The 22465-nt window shown below is 36.9% G+C and overlaps 1 protein-coding gene across 1 annotated transcript; it reads right to left on the bottom strand.

Annotated features, from left to right (window-relative positions):
- Positions 1-3875: 3875 nt before the first annotated feature.
- LOC141717947 (cytosolic sulfotransferase 13-like) lies at positions 3876-4643 on the bottom strand. The gene has a single exon (XM_074520237.1). It carries the CDS (start codon positions 4641-4643, stop codon positions 3876-3878), a length of 768 nt encoding a protein of 255 aa, XP_074376338.1.
- Positions 4644-22465: the final 17822 nt, after the last annotated feature.

Below are 22465 nucleotides of genomic sequence, written 5' to 3'. Positions count from 1 at the left end.
ACTAGTACTTCTTACTAATGTTTAGTCTCATGTTGATGTTTCAATTTTATAAAAATATTTATGAATTATCCAACTATACACATGTCAAGATCAATATATATTAGTGATATGACAAAATTTTCAGAAAAAAATAAATTTATTTGGTTTGCTATTTTAACTGTGAATAAGTTGTTTGACTTATACTTCTTATAGGTGTTGAGTTTCATGTTGATGTTGCGAATTTTTAAAAAATATTTATGAATTATCCAACCATAAAGATGTCAAGACCCATATATATTAGTGATTTGACAAAATTTTCATAAAAAATAAATTTATTTGGTTTGTTATTTTAACAGACAACTAGTGGTTTGACTAATACTACTTACTAGTGTTAGGTACCATATTTATGTTTCAATTTTTAAAAATATATATGGATGATCCAACCGTACGGATGTCAAGATTCATATAGACTAGTGATATGACAAAATTTGAATAAAAAAATAAATTTATTTGGTTTGTTATTTTGACAGTCAACGAGTGGAATGTTATGATTTTTTTAAAAAATAATTATAAATGATCCAAGCATACGGATGTCAAGATCCATATATATTAGTGATATGACAAAAATTTTATAAACAATATATTTATTAGGTTTGTTATATTTACTATCAACGAGTGGTTTGACTTGTACTTCTTACTAGTGTTTAGTCCCATGTTGATGTTTCGATTTTTTTAAAAATATTTATGAACAATACTACTGTACGGATGTCAATATCCATATATATTAGTGATTTAAAAAAAAATCAGAAAAAAATAAATTAATTGGTTTTCCATTTTAACAATCAACCAGTGGTTTGACTAGTACTACTTATTAGTGTTAAGTCTCGTATATATGTTTTGATTTTTTGAAATATTTATGGATGATACAACCATGCGGATGTCAAGATATATATATTAGTGATATGATAAAATTTTCATAAAAAAATAAATTAATTTAGTTTGCTATTTTTACTGTCAACGAGTGGTTTGATAGTACTTCTTACTTGTGTTTAGTGCCATGTAGATGTTTCAATTTTTTAAAAAATATATATGAATGATCCAACTGTACGGAAATTAAGATTCATATATATAAGTGATTTGACAAAATTTTAATAATAACATAAATTTATTTGTTTTTCTATTTTCATTGTCAACGAGTGATTTCACTTGTACTATTTACTAGTGTTAAGTCCCATATCTATGTTTCGATTTTTCTAAAATATTTATGGGTGATCCAACCGTACGGATGTTAAGATCCGCATCTATTAGTGATATGACAAGATTTTCATAATAAAATATATTTTTTTGGTTTGCTATTTTTACCGTCAACGAGTGGTTTGACTAGTACTTCTCACTAGTGTTTAGTCTCATGTTGATGTTTTGATTTTTTAAAAATATTTATGAATGATCCAACCGTACCGATGTTAAGATCCATATATATTAATGATTTGACGAAAATTTTAGAAAACATAATATTTGGTTTGCTATTTTAGGAGTCAACCACTTGTTTGACAAATATTACTTACTAGTGTTAAGTCTCATATCTATGTTTTTGGTTTTTTAAAATATTATAAATGATCAAACCGTATGTATGTCAAAATCCATATATTTTAGTGATTTATGACAAAAATTTCAGAAAAAATATATTTATTTAATTTGCTGTTTTAACTAGTCAGCAAGTGGTTTGACTACTAATTCTTATTAGTGTTTATTCTCATTTGGATGTTTCAATTTTTTAAACAAAATATTTATGGGTGATCCAACCGTACAGATGTCAATATTCATATATATTTGTGATATGATAAAATTTTCATAAAAAACAAATTTATTTGGTTTGTTATTTTTACTGTCAACGTGTGGTTTGACTAGTACTTCTTACTAGTGTTTAGTCTCGTGTTGATGTTTTGAGTTTTTTTAAAATATTTATGAATGATCCAACTGTACGGAGGTCAAGATCCATATATATTAGTGATTTGAAAAAAAAATTAGAAAACAAGTATTTGGGTTGCTATGTTAACGGTCAACCACTTGTTTGACAAGTACTATTTACTAGTGTTAAATCCCATATCTATGTTTTGATTTTTTTCGAAATATTTATGAATTATCCCACCATACAGATATCAAAATCCATATATATATTAGTGATATGACAAAAAATTCAGAAAAAAAATAAATTTATTTGGTTTGCTATTTTAACTAGTCAACGTGTAGTTTGACTACTTCTTATTAGTGTTTAGTCTAATGAGAATGTTTAATTTTCTAAAAAAATATTTATGAAACCGTACAGATGTTAAGATACATATATATATTAGTGATATGTAAAAAATTAGAAAAAATTAAATATATATTAGAATATTATCAAACACAAAAAAATGAAATTCTCTCATGATGTATAATGTATATGTGATGAAATTTATCCTTGTATATAATCCTCTTTAAGCTTTTAAGTATTTTTTATGTTTTTTTGTTCACTAAATACAACCGTTTGCAATCACTTTAGTTATTTCAACCGATTTCGACTGAAATCATTTTTTTTTTTTTGCATTTGGCTGTTTCTTTTTTGCCATTTCAGCAATATTCAAACAAGAAAAACGGGCAAATATCCCGCCATTTGGTAAGGCTAAATCGACCGCTAGCGATTGAATTTACGAGCGTAAAATAATTCAGTAGGAGGGAAAATTCCGTCCATTTTTAGTGGAATCAAATTCAACCGCACAAAAAAACAGGTCGCATTTATTACTAAATTCAACCGCACAATTTCAACCAGATTTAAATTCGATCGCTGGCGGTTGTAGTTAGCCATGCACAATTAAACAACTGAAATTGATCGAATTTAGTCCAGTTGAATTTATGCAGTTGAATTTAGCCTTATTTTGTTGTAGTGTAGGGTTTACCAAGTGCGCACCCGAAAGATAGCGGATGCGGGTTGACTACGATAAAAAAGAAAAAGAAAAAAGAAGTAGATAATATGGAAATAAAAAGAAAAAAATTTATATGTGAGTAAACCTACATAGATACATAGATAAGAAGAAACGATGATCGGAATACATATTTTAAACTCAACATATGTTAGACATCATTATCGACTTTTCATCAACATATCATGTATCAAACCATAACTCTTCATACCATACCACAACTCTTGATTTTATGATTAGAAAGAAAAGAAATTTTTTTTTTTATTATAGTATAAAATATTCCCCATTAAAATAAAAGAGCGGCTTATAGCCAATAATCAAATATCAACTGCATTTTGGTGGTATTGTTTCCATCTTTAATGGTTGACAAATGCCATTTATATATCTTCTCAACCGTTTGTTATGTCACATTACCCTCATTTCAACTCCATTTTATTAATACCGTATTATCCAGAGAGTAACGAAATTAATTGCGAAATTAATTGGGTATTTATATGGGTATTTATATGATCACAGTGCTGATATAGTGCTTCATTGTGATTAGTGTATATATGTTGCTTCACTGTTTCCATAAATAAAAGTCTTTATAATCAAATGAAAATTACACAATAGTTACAAACAAGACGGCAGTAGTACTGGACAACTAAAAAGACGGCAGCGACTCGATCGATTTCAGAGAGATAAACCCGAACCACGAAACTTTTCCTCGGTAATCTGATCCAACCTTGAAATCATATCCGCGTTTAAATAATTTTTGGCATCTCCAACGATACCAGTACCGAAAAATTTATTATTATCTTGGGTGTTATTGACTGCTAATTTGCTCATATTGTCAAAACTACACAGATTTATGATTTGATCAACCAAACCTGACTTTTCTTCCTCTAGAGAGAAGGGTTTCCCAAGAAATTGGGCAAGCAGGCTCAGCTGAAGTTGAGGCTAATTTTTCATGTCTTCATACTTCATGAACAGAACCTTCTGGGGGTTTTCTAAACTCTCTTTCCAGTATCCTAAGATTTGATCCCAAACTGGTCCAGGTCCCAAATATCCCTTGCAGTACAAATCGAACGTGTGTTCGAAAGAAATGGGAGAACGTAGATATTTACCTTTGTTCAGAAAGTGAAATAATGAAACAAAGATGTCTTTTATGTCTCTGCACACGTAAACTACTTTGCAGTTTGATGAGGTAGCGTTGTCAGTTATGGATTTCGGTAGGCTAGCTAATGGAATGTGACTTGCAAAGATCCTAGTGCTGCTGCCTGAAGAGTTGCAAACTGTGTCATACTTAGAGGGGTCGAGCAATTCGATTAAAGGAACGAGATCACCGGGAGCTTTGTTAAGCAAAGGATGGTGAGTATCTTGTGGAGGGTGGGCTTCACGGTTCATTAATGCATAGAGGATAGAACTGAACCATGTGGTGCCTGATTTAGGGGCAGTAACAAGGAAGATATCATTTTCGCCAGCTTCATATTGTTTTTGACAATTTACTATGCCCTGCACAAACACACGAGGATACCAGAAGCCTTGGTATTGGTATAGTATGAGAGATTCTTGAACTCTCATGTTATAGCCAAAATTTGGTATTGGATCATCTCGGGTCAAATACGGGTCAATTGGAATTGAATTGGGGCAAGAAGATGAATAATTAGGTTTTGGTCTACATTGTATGAAGCGAAGACGCGCCCTGTATATGTAGGATGCGTCCATGATTGTGTAGGCTGTACTTTGGGTTGTCATGTAAAGAGATGAGCAGGAAGATATTGAAAGGAGGAGGACGCGCCCAAGACGCAGGACGCGCCCAAGGCGCAGGACGCGCCCTGATAAGTAAAAATAATGGGATGAGCTGTACAGGTAATAAGGTTGCCAAGCAAGGAGAATATGTGTATTTTACAAGGGGAGGACGCGTCCTGCCTCCTGGAGATGCACACTTTGGGATGGTTGAGCTTGTTCTCATTCAAGACAAAGCAAATAAAGATACTTGAAAGATATATCAATATGTGGAGTTCGTAGCGTCAGGACGCGCCCAATCGTTCAGGACGACCTATGTGTGAAGAATGCATGATCAAGAGTAAGTTTAAAGCAAGACAAGCGTGGAAGGAGCAATGGAGGATTATTTTCACTAACATATTTGTTGCAGGTACTCTTTGAAGAATTCCCTCCTTGAGACGGTCAAGGAGGGGGATGTCCGTGAAAAGCTTGAAGACCTCCAGGGGTATGCCTGATGATTGAAGGCCTCCTCATGTATTCAACGGGTGTCCTCGTTGGGGATGCGGGGTTAACTTTGGTGTGTGCTTTGGGAACTCTATTCTTGTATTCAATGGGTGTCCTCATTGGAGAACTTTGGAGTCATCCTGCACTTTGCACCCAAGAGCTTGGGATCACCTGTCCTGCTATCTGGTGGGTTATCCTCATTCGGGGGACAGGGACGCGTCTGGCATTTGGGGTGAACCGTGGCTATACCTGCGTTCGTAATTCAAGGGAGATAGCTGTAGCGGAATGTTATCCTTGCGCAGGGAGATGCATTATCCGTGAAGTCCTGCGATTACAAATGAGCCTTGGGCCTTCGCGGTTGGGCCTCATAGTTGGATATTCCTAAAGCTAGCGGAAGATGGATTCTGGACCGGGCCTGGGAATAAGAAGTCTAAGCCCATTAGATTTCTTATTCCCCAAGAACTACGTGGGCTTGATTCCCTATAAATAGGGATACGTAGGCAAATTGTGAGGGGTCGGAAGCGAGAGCCATAAGGAGCCACCACCAACCCTAAGCAATCTCAGCCCCCAATTTATCATAACCACCACACTCCGCTCACTTTTCAGGCGAGGAACCACCATCGTAGATCTTGATTCCGGCGAAGAACCTCAAACTTTGTTGATACCAAATTCCTCCGTCAACAAATTGGCGCTAGAAGGAGGGGTGCTCATCAAGATCATAATCTCAGGAGGAAGAGATGTCTCATCACGATGAAGGTTCTTTGACGCAAGAATTGAAGGATAGCCACGGAGGAGTTGCATACAACGGCCACGAAGGAGATCCGTAAAATAAATATTTTTGGCCAGGGGGGTCGAAAGAGATTTGAATGTAGTATCCACGGCCACGAGGGAGATCCATGGATGATGATTTCCAGCCATGAGGGTTGAAGTTTACAACCATGGCCACAAAGGAGCAAAATTGGATGAAAAATTCGGATTAGGTGGGTTAAGCGATTTGCTTACACTGTTTGGGCCGTATCTCGAGTTCCGTAAGTCATATTTGAACGATCTTACAGCCTACGCGAAGCTTATTGAATTCTCTTTAATTCAGAGATGATATGGATAGGACAATCCAAGTTGAGCATCCCAGAAACAGAGGAAAACAGCAGCTACGAATTTTTACCAAAAAATCCTATTTGTCTTAGAAGATTGCAAGAAACCCATTCCATTAAGAAGATTGGGAGAAACCTATTTGGTATAGAAGATTGAAGAATCCTATTCTATTTAGAAGATTGAAGAATTCTATTCTATCTAGAAGATGGGAGAATCATGTTCTAATTAGAAGATTGGAGAATCCTATTCCATTTAGAAGATTGGAGAATCCTACTCCAACGAGAAGACTGAACAATTCTATTTGATTTAGAAGATTTGAGAACACTATTCAGTTTAAAAGACTTAATCAGGCACAAATCTGAGGACGATCGGGAGGAGAACACTCCAAGAAGAAGGCATTACTATCATGAGCTAGTCATCGCCTTTAACAAGATCCATCAAGGTAACACTCAACTAGTTTCGTTGTATTTTCCATTACTTGTTTTTGGGACTTGTGCAGGAAGAGGATTGGGAAAGAGATTTGGCATGGAGAAAATCCCTCACAAACTCTTAGAACGCGCCTTGATTAAAATATTTGGGGCCCATATGACTTTCAGCAAATTTCAGGAAAATTCACCGACTGGACACGTCCGTCCCTCTAGGACGCGTCCTCCAGGTAACATTTCAAGTTCCATATTAATTGTGTTTATTGTAGGTAGGAAATCTTATCAGGAAAAAATCTCATGAGTTACCAAGTGCTGCGTCACAATATATTAAGGCGCGCCCTCTGCATGTGAAACATTCAGTGGAGAATTGCTCTCCCAGGGCGCGCCCTCAGAAGAAAAAGTCTATGGAAGTTTTCAATGAAGATGTCATGATAATCAGATGAGTTATAGTCACTACTTGAAGAATGGCTCGACTGGAACTAATTCCTCATCTTTCAAGACGCGCCCTTTCCTTAAGGCGCGCCCTCAAAAAAAAATATTGATGGTGAGGTGAACTTTATTGACCACAAGGAGAATCTTAATATTGAAACTTCAAGAGAAAAGAATCTATCAGAGTAGAGGTACCATGAATCCTAGGACGCGCCCCTTAATTGTCAAGGTGAGGCCCCAGGACATGAATGAGCTCCTTCATCTAAGGATATAATGTTATATCCTCAACAGTTATAAGTAAACTCTCCAAGGCTATCTCTCTCAAGGCGCGCCTTTATTGAAATACCCATGTGATCTTCCTCGATATTACATACATGATTTATACAGAAGCGAATGAAGTACAATGATCTTCCTAGTATGTCGAGAGTTTAGTTTCAACGAACGTGCCCTCACATCCTCAATAATCTAAGTGAGTTTTCAGGACGCGCCCTGAGCATATTTGGCTCATATGTTAAGGCTTCTTCTTTCGATATGACTACCAAGGTCATCTAGGTCTTTAGCAAAAAGGGAATGTGGGAGTTGCATTAGTTCAGATGAGGAAGATGAGGCTACAAAGTACTTTTGACAAGGTGCACGCTCGGGGGGTAGGTTACCTCTCATTAGTTCTGTGGTGTTACATATTGCCACATGAGTAAGGTACATGGCTTTTCCTAAAAATAAGAGAGATGCTTAAGGTCAGAAAAATACTCATGTTTAAGGAAACGCTCAACTTTAAGAAAATGTCTCTGAGAGTGAGATGCCCTTTATCAGATGCCACTTCGTGAGATGCCTCGTTGGGAGATGTTTCAACAAGAGATAGTTTCTGCATCGCTTGAGCTTTGTTGAAGATAAAAGCCTTCTAAAAATATTGATCTTTGATTTAGTTTTATTACATGAAGATTTTGTAGAAGACCCTTGTCGAGGTAGATGCTCCTCTTACAAAGGACGCGCCCTCCAAGGATGTTAGCTTGTCGAGGTAGACGCGCCTCTTACAGAGGTAGCTCCCTTAAAGAATGATTTCCCTTGTCGAGGTGGATGCGTCTCCGACAGAGGACGCGCCCTCCAAGGATGATTTCCCTTGTCGAGGTGGATGCGTCTCTGACAGAAGACGCGCCCTCCAAGGATGAATACCCTTATCGAGATAAGACGCTCCTCTTAGAGAGGACGCGCCCTCCAAGGATGAAGACCTTGTCGAGATAAGCCACTCCTCTTAGAGAGGACACGCCCTCCAAGGATCAAGACCTTGTCGAGATAAGCCGCTCCTCTTAGAGAGGACGCGCCCTCCAAGGATGTTAGCTTGTCGAGATAGACGCACCTCTTATAGAGGTAGCTCCCTTAAAGAATGATTTCCCTTGTCGAGGTGGATGCGTCTCCGACAGAGGACGCGCCCTCCAAGGATGATTTCCCTTGTCGAGGTGGATGCGTCTCTGACAGAGGACGCGCCCTCCAAGGATGAATACCCTTGTCGAGGAGGATGCGTCTCTGACAGAGGACGCGCCCTCCAAGGATGAAGAACTTGTCGAGATAAGCCGCTCCTCTTAGAGAGGACGCGCCCTCCAAGGATGTTAGCTTGTCGAAGTAGACGCTCCTCTTAGAGAAGACGCGCCTTCCAAGGGTGATTCCCCTTGTGGAGGTGGACGCTCCTCTCATAGAGGACGCGCCCTCGAAGAATGATACTCTTGTCGACGTGGACGCTCCTCTCATCGAGCAAAACGCTCCTCGTAAAGAGGATGCGCCCTCTAATGATGTTAATTATTTGAGGAAGACGTCACCTCTTTAAAGGGCGCGCCCTCTAAAAATAGATGATTGAAGAAGATTGTAAAAGTTTTGACTTTGATTTGAATAAATGAATCACGCTATTTGTCGAAAAGATGAGATCAGCGGTTTGGAGTCATGATTTGGAAAGAAGCAGGAAATCAAATATAGAATGGTATTGTGTCATCGGTGGAAGGATCACTATCACCAACAAGGCACGTCCTCCTTGCGTCAAAGATTATTTATTACTTGAAGATCAGAGAGCTAGTGTTTTATTCTGGTCGCGCTTTCCTTAGTGCGCGCCCTCATATGATGACCCTTTCAGTTTAAGGCACGCTCATGGGAGACCAATATTGGGATGAAAAAGTTAGAAAACCCTCAAACCTTTGTTAATGGATTGTGCTTTTCCAAAGTATGTGAAGTGCACACTTTTGTATAAATTCTCTTGTTTCTTACACCGAGTTAGCTCATGTAAGCTTAGAGATATGGTACATAAGTGGTAAGCCTCTCTAGACAAACCAAGGTTAAAGTTATCAGGAAGAGAAGGGGTATTCATAGGTGAAGGCGGGAAGAAATGTGAATAACAATTGTGAACGCGGCAAAGAGTGAGAGCGCGCCGTCATGGTCAATAAGGAGGATAAGATTCCGAAGACGCGGCCTTAATTGAGAATCCGCCCTCATAGAGGAAGATGTAGAGGACGCATACTCATACGAGTGGAGGATGACACAAATTTTTGCTTGGATGTAGATATTAGAATTCCAATTTTGTTTCCAACTTCATATGGAATTCGGGGGGTAGTTGTTATAGCCAAAATTTGGTATTGGATCATCTCGGGTCAAATACGGGTCAATTGGAATTGAATTGGGGCAAGAAGATGAATAATTAGGTTTTGGTCTACATTGTATGAAGCGAAGACGCGCCCTGTATATGTAGGATGCGTCCATGATTGTGTAGGCTGTACTTTGGGTTGTCATGTAAAGAGATGAGCAGGAAGATATTGAAAGGAGGAGGACGCGCCCAAGACGCAGGACGCGCCCAAGGCGCAGGACGCGCCCTGATAAGTAAAAATAATGGGATGAGCTGTACAGGTAATAAGGTTGCCAAGCAAGGAGAATATGTGTATTTTACAAGGGGAGGACGCGTCCTGCCTCCTGGAGATGCACACTTTGGGATGGTTGAGCTTGTTCTCATTCAAGACAAAGCAAATAAAGATACTTGAAAGATATATCAATATGTGGAGTTCGTAGCGTCAGGACGCGCCCAATCGTTCAGGACGACCTATGTGTGAAGAATGCATGATCAAGAGTAAGTTTAAAGCAAGACAAGCGTGGAAGGAGCAATGGAGGATTATTTTCACTAACATATTTGTTGCAGGTACTCTTTGAAGAATTCCCTCCTTGAGACGGTCAAGGAGGGGGATGTCCGTGAAAAGCTTGAAGACCTCCAGGGGTATGCCTGATGATTGAAGGCCTCCTCCTGTATTCAACGGGTGTCCTCGTTGGGGATGCGGGGTTAACTTTGGTGTGTGCTTTGGGAACTCTGTTCTTGTATTCAATGGGTGTCCTCATTGGAGAACTTTGGAGTCATCCTGCACTTTGCACCCAAGAGCTTGGGATCACCTGTCCTGCTATCTGGTGGGTTAATCTCATTTGGGGGACAGGGACGCGTCTGGCATTTGGGGTGAACCGTGGCTATACCTGCGTTCGTAATTCAAGGGAGATAGCTGTAGCGGAATGTTATCCTTGCGCAGGGAGATGCATTATCCGTGAAGTCCTGCGATTACAAACGAGCCTTGGGCCTTCGCGGTTGGCCCTCATAGTTGGATATTCCTAAAGCTAGCGGAAGATGGATTCTGGACCGGGCCTGGGAATAAGAAGTCTAAACCCATTAGATTTCTTATTCCCCAAGAACTACGTGGGCTTGATTCCCTATAAATAGGGATACGTAGGCAAATTGTGAGGGGTCGGAAGCGAGAGCCATAAGGAGCCACCACCAACCCTAAGCAATCTCAGCCCCCAATTTATCACAACCACCACACTCCGCTCACTTTTCAGGCGAGGAACCACCATCGTAGATCTTGATTTCGGCGAAGAACCTCAAACTTTGTTGATACCAAATTCCTCCGTCAACATCTCACTTTTGGCAAGGATGAAACAAAGTCGACTTGCTCATGAGAGGGTTGTGTTATTATTTCTGGCTCCATAAAAAAGATTGCCTTAGTCTGGTCTTCTCGGTGTTACGTGTTGCCAATTTTATATTGATTTTAGGAGGGATACCTAGGGAAAATGACTTTTACGATAAAATAATTTAAAAATGTTGTAATTAGTGGTCAAATTTAGAGCTATTCGTAGAGGAAGCTCTTCGCGAATAAGTTCGAGTTCGGCTCTTTAAGGATCGGTTCGACTTGGTTTGTTAAGAATTTTATTCATATTTTTATAAATATTCTTCAATACTGAATCATATTAATGTCAAAATACATATTTTAGTAATTTGAAAAAATTTCAGATTTTGTAAATAAATTTATTTAATTTGATTTTTTAAAAATATTTATGAATGATACTGTACGGATGTCAAAATCTTTATATTTTAGTGATATGATAAAAAATTTAGAAAAAAATAATTGAATTTGGTTTTCTATTTAACAATAAACCAGTAATAAATGTATTTAGTCCCACATTGATATTTTAAATTTTTAAAAATATTTATGAATGATCCAATCGTACGGATGTCAAGATCTATATATTTTAGTGATAAGATAAAATATTCATAAAAAAATAAATTTATTGTATTTTTTATTTTAAAAATTAACCAATTATTTTAATAGTAATTTTAACTAGTGTTTAGTCTCGTATTGATGTTATGATTTTTTTTAAAAATATTTATGAATGATCCAACCGTGGGGATATCAAAATCTATAAATTTTATTGATATGACAATTTTTTTATAAAAATTAAATTTATTTGGTTTGCTATTTAACAGTTAACCAGTAGTTTGACATGTACTTCTTACTAGTTTTTAGTCTCATATCAATGTTTCGATTTTAAAAAATAATTACGAATGATCCGACCGAACGAATGTCAAGATCTAGATATTTTAGTGATGAGAAATTTTTTTACTAAAAAATAAATTTATTTTATTTGTTCTTTTAATAATCAGCCAATTGTTTAAATAGTACTTCGAACTAGAATTTAGTCTTATTTAGATGTTTCGATTTTTTTAAAAATGTTTATGAATGATCCAACCGTACGGTTGTTAAAATCTATATATTTTAGTGAAATGATAAAAAAATTATAAAAAATGAATATATTTGGTTTGTTATTTTAACAGTCAAGTGTTGATTTGATCAGAATTTTTTCACTTCAGCTCGGCTCGGTTCGACTCCGCTCGTATTGGTGAAGAAAACTCGTGTTCGGCTCGGTTAGACTCGGCTCGGTTGTGTTCAATAAAAGCTCGTGTTCGGCTCGTTAGTTAACGAGTTCAAGCTCGAAAACAATTCTTTGTTTATTAAGAAAGCTCGACTTGTTTCGACAGAAAAAATAATAAAACTCGGCGCAATTCGATTAAAACTCGGCTCGGCTCGGTTCGTGAACAACTTTAATCAAATTTATTTAAAGACATCAAAAAAAGGATATGGTACCAAGCGTAGAAACAATGAAGTGAATGAGAAATTATAAATAAAAAACTATAAATGAAATAGTGATATTCTCCCTCAATGACTTCTTCTCTTAAATGTACTCCAAGCTCACAATACTTCAATATAACAGTTATCTCTCTGTACACCCATATAACAGACTTCTATGAATCTATGTAATAATAATATGAATCATGAAATATATATAACAAAAAATACGAGTTTCCTTAAACTAATGAGATTCTAAAATAAAAAATTCGAGATATGCATGGAAATTTTTTTTGGACAGTTGAAAATAACTAAAATTTGAAACCATACTTCAAACTAAAAATTTTCTTGTAATCTTTCCAAGGACGTCTCTGACAAACCTAATTTTACGTTCATGAGCTTTCATAATAACTAAACTTATGAATACACGGGACTAGAAATATGTACTTACATCATATAAAAATCGATATATTGTAAAAAATGTGTGAATTTTAGAGTGATGTTAAAAAAAAATTTGCGAACACATGAGATTTTTACCCGATGTCTAAAATAATTTTACACAATGCTCTGAAAAATTTCAGATAATTTTATCACATTTTATTATATAATTGAGTAATTATAAGTTCTTGCTATATAATTAAGAACTAACTCAATATGAACAACAAACAAACTCTAATTGAAACAAAACACCAAGTCGGGGTTGAGAAGTTAGGTTTCTCGAGACTGGAGTTTGATAAATTGAAACTATTTTTCAATTAAAATTTAAGGAACCTAAATTAGTGAAAACTTGAGAAGGTGAGAGAGGAAATAGAGTTTGAACTATAAAGTGAGGAGGAGGGGAAATGGTGAAACGGATACGGTAGACAAAATAAGAGAGTGAAGGTTGATAAGAGGCAAAAAGGTGAAAGGGAATAGGTATTTTGTCAAGGGCGAAACAATTATGGTACTAAACGGGAAAAATATTTTTGAAATAAGTCAGAAAAGCGTGGCTGTGTCTTTTTTAGTTTTTATAAAATTTAATTAACGACTATTTTGTATCTGATGTCTTAAGCGAGTTTTAACACCTTCTAAAATTACATGAATGTTGATTTTTAACATTGGTCGTCTGAATAAACGTTGCCTATATACAGAATTCTGGTACAGAATTCTGGTACAGACTGGGCAATTTGAGATTTTTTTTAATTAACTATAAATAAAGGCACCTTAAACTCCAAACCTTTTATACGAGCTAAACTATAATAACGGTATAGTGATATAATTTATAGTTGGTTTTTCTCACTTTTTGATTATCCTTCTCAATTACAATCGTCAAATTTTTCAAATAAAATTATCTGAACCGTGAAATCAAAATATTTAAAATATGGAAAACAAAAGTTGCGGATGTTTGAGTTTTAACACCTTTTAAAACTACATTGGTATTGCCAATTTTAGCATTGATCGTTTGACCAATTGATGTCTATTTATAAAATAATGGAGATATGCCTAATTGAGAAATGAACTTTTTAGAAGTAACTTTAAATTAAGATTTTATTTGGTATTGTTGTTAAAAATTATTGTGTTAGAATAAATATTTGTGAAAAATGGATGATTATTTGGTAATATTTTTAATTTGTAAATATTTTTGTAAAAAATTAAAAAAAAATTGGCGAGATATGACGGTCAAATCAGCGAGTGCTTCCCACAAAAGCTGAAAATCATCTTTTTCCAAAAGTAAGGGTTAACATATTTTCTCTAACAACAAATTTTCGGTCAAAATTACTTTTTAGATAAGCAGTTTTTAAATTTTACCAAATAATTTTTTAACTAAATTACTTGTGGTTGAGAGAATCAACAATTCCAAACACAACTCAAGGCACTTCAAACTCGAAATCTTCAATTGTACAAATATTTATATATATAATAAACAATATTTTTGTTATGGATTAAAAACTAGGGCGTATTTTTTTCTAGGGTTCGCAAGCTTCGAGGCTCGATTTGACTGCTCTCCTATCTCGTGACTCAATCTGCCTCTCACAACATGCCTACGTACCTTGCTGTTTGCCAAGGATCAAGTTAAAAAATGTAGTAACAATTTATGGGGTGAGACCCCTTATATAGGCATGGAATGCCTTTGAATTAGGTTAGGGTTAGGAGACTTGGTGGACAAGTCTCAGATTTAGAATGAATGTTGGAGTCCTATAATGCAGGAAATTGATTCATTGTTCCATGGGGTTTCTTCGAGGTCAATATTCAATGAGTCATATCCCTATTTGGATTCCACTTGTCAGCTGATTTTACCCATATTAATTAATTACGAAATTAATTAATATTAAGGGTTTTGGGCCCTTTAAAATGGATTTTATTGTCAGCCCAATCCGGGCATAATTAATGCAATATTAATTGCGCAACCAGGGTTTATTTTCCTCCCTATCATTTGCCCCCTAACTTCTGAAAATCGCAAAGAATTTCACAGAAGTTAAGTTCATTTAATCCCTTATAGGTTATCGTTTTCTGTGTAAAGTGTGGAGCGACCTACACATTTACAACGATATGCCTTGTACGTGGCTTCAGGGTATCCTTGGAACCTCCATATAATTTTTCTTACCTCATTCCTATTTTTTAGGAATTTTCTTGGTATTTTTCTTCAATTTCTGGAATTTTTCCTTTAATTTCTATGAATTTTCCCTATTTTTCTGGAATTTTTCCTAATTTTTCTGGATTTTTCCTTATTTCTGGAATTTTTGACCAGAACTCTGCCTTAATCAACCAGGATTCCTGGTCGATTTCGACCAGGATTCTGGTCGACTTTTGGTCAATTTTGCCACTCTGATCGATGAGGATTTCGACCAGAATTCTGTCTTAATCGACCAGGATTCCTGGTCGATTAGAACAGGATTCTGGTCGACTTTAGGCCAATTTCCCCCCCCCCCCCGATCGATGTGAATTTCTACCAGGATTAGCTTGAGGGTGATCAACAGAAGTAAATCTGAAGTCAATTTCATTCTCTTCATAATACATCCTGAACTCTTTATTATTGAATTATGTTCCGTTGTTAGTCACCAAGATTCGGGGAATCCCATACCTGCACATAATATTCTCCCATAGGAACTGAGTGACTTGCTTAGTTGTAATCTTTGCCAGGGGCTTAACTTCAATCTATTTGGTAAATTAACCAATTGCTACAATCAAGAACTACCTTTGAGCAGTGGCCATTGGGAAAGACCCGAGAATATTCATTCCCCATATAGAAAATGGGATTGGGGAGTTTATGGAAGTGAACATTTCGGGAGGTTGCCTTACTAAAGGGGCATGGTTTTGACAACGATCACATCTCTTCACATATCCTTTGGCGTCATCCATCATTTCTGTCCAATAGAAGCCTAAGCAAGTAATTCTGTGGGTTAAGGCCCTGCCCCCTAAGTGTTGGCCACATATACCCTCATGTACTTCCTCCAAAATAAATTGAGCTTAATCTGACCTGAGACATCTTAAATAAGGAACTATAAAAGTTTTTTTAAAAAGAATCCTATCAATTAGAGAGTATCTTAGAGCCCGTACAGACAGCCTCCTTGATTCCAATGAATCTCTAAGAAGCCATATGGTTTGTAGATGAGCCTTAATAGGATCTATCCATGACCCTTCAAGTCCTATAGGGGCAATTAACTTGACGTCTATGCTCCATGTTTTTAAAACATGAATGTACACGCTCCCAAAGCTTTCTTCTATTTCTGATGAGGCAAATTTGGATAACGCATCGGCCTTAGTATTTTCTTCTCTTGGAATGTGTTCAACGTGGCATTCATCGAACTGAGCCATCACGGCCCTCACTAGGCGTACATACTTTGTCTTGGTTTCATCTCTTGCCTCAAACTCCCCCTTGACATTCGATACCACTAGCTTTGAGTCACTGCAAACTTTCAAGTTTTTGACTCTCAATGTCCCTGCTAGGCCAAGGCCAGCCATCAGGGCATCATATTCGGCTTCATTATTGGTATTGGGAAATCTAACTTCATAGCATATTCAATCAAGAATCCGTCCGGGTTTTGAAAAACTAACCCTGCTCCACTTGAATTTATTTTTGATGCTCCATCAAAATAGAGAACCCAGAATTCCTTGTCCTTGTTTTCTCTTCCTTCCTTATCTTCTTTTTCCTCCATGCCCTAAGGTTCTGTATCTCCCTGCCCCCCGACTTCTTGGTTAGGGATGGTACATTCAACCACGAAGTCAGCCAAGGCCTGAGCTTTTATCGCCGTTCGTTTCTTATACTTTATTTTCAAATTCTCCCAGTTTAATTGTCCATTTAATCAACCTTCCACTAGCTTTAGGACTGTGGATAATGTTTCTCAGAGGCTGATTCGTTAGCACCTCAATCTTATGAGCTTGGAAGTAAGGACGCAACTTCCTTGAGGCCATCACGAGGGAAAAAGCAAACTTTTCAATAATCGAATAGTTCAACTTAGCCCTGTACAGAATCTTACTGACATAGTATATGGGTTTCTGGGCTTTAAGATCCTCCTTTATTAATACAGCGTTCAAGGCATTTTCTGAAATGGCCAAATATAAGTATAAAATCTCGTCCAGGTCTGGTTTGGCCAACAACGGGGCTTGGACCATGTATTTCTTCAACCATTCGAACGCTTCTTGACTCTCCTTAGTCTATATGACATCTTTTATTTCCTTCAGGGATTTGAAGAATGGTAGGCACTTGTCTCCAGGTTTGGAGATAAATCGCCCTAAGGCAGCAACCCTTCCGGTGAGCTTTTGAACATCTTTGATAGTCTTTGGAGGTTCCATGTCCAAAATGGCCTTTATATTATCAGAATTTGCCTCGATTCCCTTCTTGGAGACCATCAATCCCAAGAACTTTCCTGATCCCACTCTGAAACACACTTTGCAGTATTTAACATCATTTTATGGTGTCTCAGGACCTCAAAGACTTCCCTCAAATGGCTTATATGGTCAGTCTTCACAAGACTCTAAAATAATATGTCATCGACATATACTTCCATTATTTTCCTAATAAGATCTTTAAACATTTAATTCACCAACCTTTGATATGTAGCTCCTGCATTCTTGAGACCAAACGCCATAACAAGATAACAAAAAATATCAAAGTCAGTGATGAATGATACCTTTGGCATGTCATCCTTATGCATCTTGATCTGATTGTACCCACTGAATCCATCCATTAAACTCAGTATCTCGTGACCAGCGGTCGTATCAATGTATATATCCTTGGCAGCTGGAAACAATCCTTTGGGCATGCATCATTTAGATCATTGAAGTTCACACACATTCTTCATTTATCATTAGTCTTCTTTACAATTACACGGTTTTCTAACCATTCCGGAAATTATATTTCTTCAATGAAACCAGCCTCTAAGAGTTTTTCTACTTCTTTCTTGATGGTCTCCTGCCTCTCAGGGGCAAAACTCTTTTTTTTACTTCACCGTCTTTCGATTCGGATCTACGTTCAATTTGTAGGTTATCAGTTCTGGGTCTATACCAGGAATATCAGCTGCTGACCATGCAAATACATCACTATTTGCTTGTAAAAACCTCCCAACTTCCCTCTAAAGGGCTCCTCTAGTGATGCTCCGATGAAAGTTACTTTCTCAGGATCCTCGGAAGCCAAAGGGATCAGAATCAAATCTTCTGCTGGCTTCCCTCTTTTCTCGTCATTCTCGCGAATATCCAAATCGTCAATAGGCAAAACCTGCCCCCAACTCCATCATCCCCAAGGGAGGCTACAAAACAACTCCTTGCCATCTTTTGATCTCCTCTTTATTCTCTAACACCATTTCAGGTGGGAAACGTCATCACTTGGTAAGAAGAGGGGACTGCTTTGAAGGCATGTATTCCGGTTCTTCCCTTGATTGCATTGTAAGTTGATCCAACCTTTACCACTACAAAGTCCAACATTGAAGTTGTGTGTCTTGGTTCCTGACCTATAATCAGAGGCAACTTGATTATCCCTTCCACGGGACATTTGACTCCAACGAAACCATATATCGGCATATCAGTTGGGGTTAATTGAGAATCATTGTAACCCATCCTTATAAAGGTATCATGGAGTAAGATGTCCACCGAGGCTCCATTGTCTACAAGGACTCTCTTTACCAGGCTGTTCCCTATTATCGGTGTTATGACCAGAGGATTGTCATGTGGAAATTTGACACCCTCTAGGTCAAAGTCATCGAATGTCATTGTTTTTCGGGGCTTGTCTGACAATATGCATGACTTCTCTAGTATATACTTTCCTCGAGTTTTTAGATGTACCAGCAGCAGTCGGTCCTCCAAAGATTGTATTTATTACTGGCCCTCGAGGTTGAGGTCCCCAGAAGATGGTGTTCATCACCGTCCCTCGGGGTTGGGGGTTTCACCCCTGATCATCTTGATCATTTCTACGATCATTAAAGTTCCTTCTTCCACCATTATTCCTATCTCCTCCATCTCCAGTATACTTGCTCATCCTTCCTTTTCGAATAAGGAATTCAATTTCATCCTTCAGTTGTCTACAGACTACTGTCATTGGTGTCATGACCTATATCCATATGAAATCTACAATATTTGCTCCTATCTAGCTTAGCAGGATCAACTTTCAAAGGTTTGGGCCAACGAACATCCCTATCTCTCTCGATTTCCATTAAGATCTGGCTTCCAAGGGCATTCAACTTAGCATATTCGGTGAACTTTTGCCCATGTTCTCCCTTCTTTTGGGTTGAATCAACTTTTTTCTCGGTTCTAGGATATTTGTCCTTAGCATTATATTTCAGATCAGTCTTTCGCTTTTTGCCACTAGCGGACTCGTTGTTCGCTACCGTGTTCCTCATGCTTTCCTGCACCTTAATATACTTCCCTGCCATATCTTGGAGTTATAGCATACTTTCAGGGAGACGCCTAGCTAAGGACATCTTAAAGAACTCATCTCTAGTTCCCTGTTGCAGTGATATCATAGCCACCTTGTCATCAAAGTCCGGGACCTTTAAGGCTACCTTTGTGAAACGATCAAATAATCCCTCAAATACTCATTTGCTCCTTGTACAATGCTCATGAGAGATGCTGAACTTTTCTCATGGACTCTTCCACTGATAAATTGCTTAATGAAAGCTTGACTTAAGTCTCTAAAGGACCCAATTGAATTCGGAGGCAAATTATTCTACCACCTTTGAGCCATTCCCAACAGGGTTTGAGGAAGGGCCCGACACTTAATAGGCATCGGTTCTTTACCAGCACGCCTCCTTCTTAGAGCCACATCATCATCCGAAGATTTAGAGTCTCTTTGAGTATAAGGTCCAGAGAATTCTTGATCCTTCAAATTCCGGAATAGGAGCCAAACCACGTATATAGTGGGGCGTCTGCCTATGTGCTTCACTCCAGTTGCCCACTCCCACCAACCTCAGGGTATAGGAGCATCCCGTAAGGGGGGTTAGTGGTTATAATTGTGAAATACTCATACCCGATGGGTTGAGGATTCAAAGGTGCTTGTAACTGCTGAAATTGGGGATTCGTCCCTTGAAGAGTTGGGGCATTCTTCCCTTGAGGCTGTGCCTCGGTTGATCCCACCAGAGTTCCTCCTTGGGTTGAGGCGTAGGTTGAATGCGGAGGTATCTTAGGGATAGGCATTTCCCCTGCCCCGACCGACCCCGCCCCGAACGGGGCAGGGAATCGGGGATTTTTCGGGTATGGGGTGGGGATCGGGGAGATATGTGTAAAATATTCGGGGATCGGGGCGGGGGCGGGGATTAGTGTCTCCCCGCCCCGATCCCCGACCCCGAATCGTATTTGAAATAAAAATAATATAATAAATATATAAATATCTCAAATAAATATTGAAATATACATAATATATTATTACTTTTAATTTCTTATCTTTTAAATGATTTAAATTTACTTATCGTGATATTATTTCATTATAATAATATTATTTTTGTTTATTATTAAACTAGAAATAAATAATAGTCAAATTAAGGTTAAACATTAATATTAACTTTTAAACAAAATATATATATATATTATGATTTATTATGTGAATTTTTATTAAAAAAATTAATTTAAAATTTATTTTTTATTACATGAAAAAAATAGAGAAATTCTCCTAATCCCCGCGGGGATCCCTGTTCCCCGTTTGGGGCGGGGAACGGGGAGTAAAATAATCCCCGTCCGGGGATCGGGGCGGGTTCGAGGATCGATTTTGGATTCGGGGATCGGGGGTGGGGATAGCACTCCCCGACCCCGAAGTCACCCGAAGGTCATCCCTAGGTATCTCCACCACTAACGAAATTGGTTGAGTTATCCCAGCCGGTATTCCTTCATGGGCGTTGTTTATGATCTGTGTGTTCACCATGGTTGTTGTTATGCTTCCCATAGATGGCGCCAAATGTTATGGATTAAAAATTAGGGCTTATTTGTTGCTAGGGTTCGCGAGCTGCGAGGCTCGATTTGACTATTCTTGTGTCTCGCTACTCAATCTGCCTTTCACAAGATGCCTACATACTTTGTTGTTTGCCAAATATCAAGTCAAAAAACATAGTTTTTATTTGTGGGGTGAGACCCCTTATATAGGCATGAAATGCCTTTGAATGGGGTTAGGGTTAGGAGACTTGGTGGACAAGTCTCCGATTTAGAGTGGACTTTGGAGTCCTATAATGCAGAAAATTGATTCCTTGTTCCATGGGTTTTTTGGAGGTCAATCTCCAAGGAGTTATATCCCTATTTGGATTCCGCTTGTCAGCTAATTTTACCTATATTCATTAATTACGTAATTAATTAATATTCAAGGTTTTGAGCCCTTTAAAATGAGTTTTATTGTCAGCCCAATCAGGGCATAATTAATGCAATATTAATTGCGCAACCAAGATTTATTTTTCTCCCTATCAATCTTGTATGTAGAATTTAAAATATTAATTTAATAAATAAATAATATAAATTAAATTGATACTGTGTAAATGCAGAAGTTGTAAATCACATTTCAACTAAAATAACTAAAATAATATATATTACTCCTTTCCAAATCGATATTATGCTTCCAACTAACGAAAAATATCATTAACTCTAATTTATATTAAATGACTGAAATCTTCAAATAAGATGAGTTTATATTGAAAGAGATGAAAATTGTCAATTATGATTGAATTTGAGAAACGCTTAAATAGTTATGTTATTATGTTGGTCTGGTTTTTTTACGCTTTTTTCATTATTTAGGTTATTAAATATGAGATTCGAATTAGATTGAATTTATCATTAGATACTAAAATATATAGTCGAGAACTAGTAAAAGCGTATGTGTATATTAGAGAAATTTTATTGGAATACAAACAATTATATTTAAATGATTAAAATAAAGTATAAATACGATTTTATAGTGAATCAAATTTTGAATATAAAATTCGTATAAGTTTTTATTTTACAATTTTAAGATAATTTGGTTCAATATTAATTTTAAAACAATGCTAAATTACAAGATTATTTAGTAAGTGTTGAGTGAACTATTAAAGTTGAAAAAAATCTCAAACTTTAAAGTGAAGGTTTAAACTTCAAGTTTATTTTTCCTTATAAAATTATTAAACTTGTAAATTAACATACTTAAAAAAAATTAACGTGCATTGCCATGAATTATTATAAGCTAGTTTGGATAATATAAATAAAATTATAATTCATGCAAAATGAAACGGAGAAAAATACGAGCACGAGTCTTTGAAAGAACATGTGATCTGATGATGAATGATTTGATTTAACAACAAAAGTGTTGAATCGCATCTTGATAAGAAGTAACGATAGAAATGAATTCTAGTCCCACACTCATCTACTAAGAAAACAATTGATGCATGCAAAAGTAAATCCCTGAAACTGCACGTTAACTCTGTTTATGAAGTATTTTCGTACAATAATTGTGCGTAGATAACTATGAATGTGCACAATCATATTTATACGATTAGGAAGCCACATTGCAATAATGCAGTTAATTAGATACTCCATG

The sequence above is a fragment of the Apium graveolens genome, chromosome 1 (genome assembly GCF_009905375.1).
Source record: "Apium graveolens cultivar Ventura chromosome 1, ASM990537v1, whole genome shotgun sequence".
Taxonomy (NCBI): Eukaryota; Viridiplantae; Streptophyta; class Magnoliopsida; order Apiales; family Apiaceae; genus Apium; species Apium graveolens.
The sequence above is the reverse complement of the archived record's forward strand: the minus strand, read 5'-3'. Positions and strand labels throughout refer to the sequence as shown.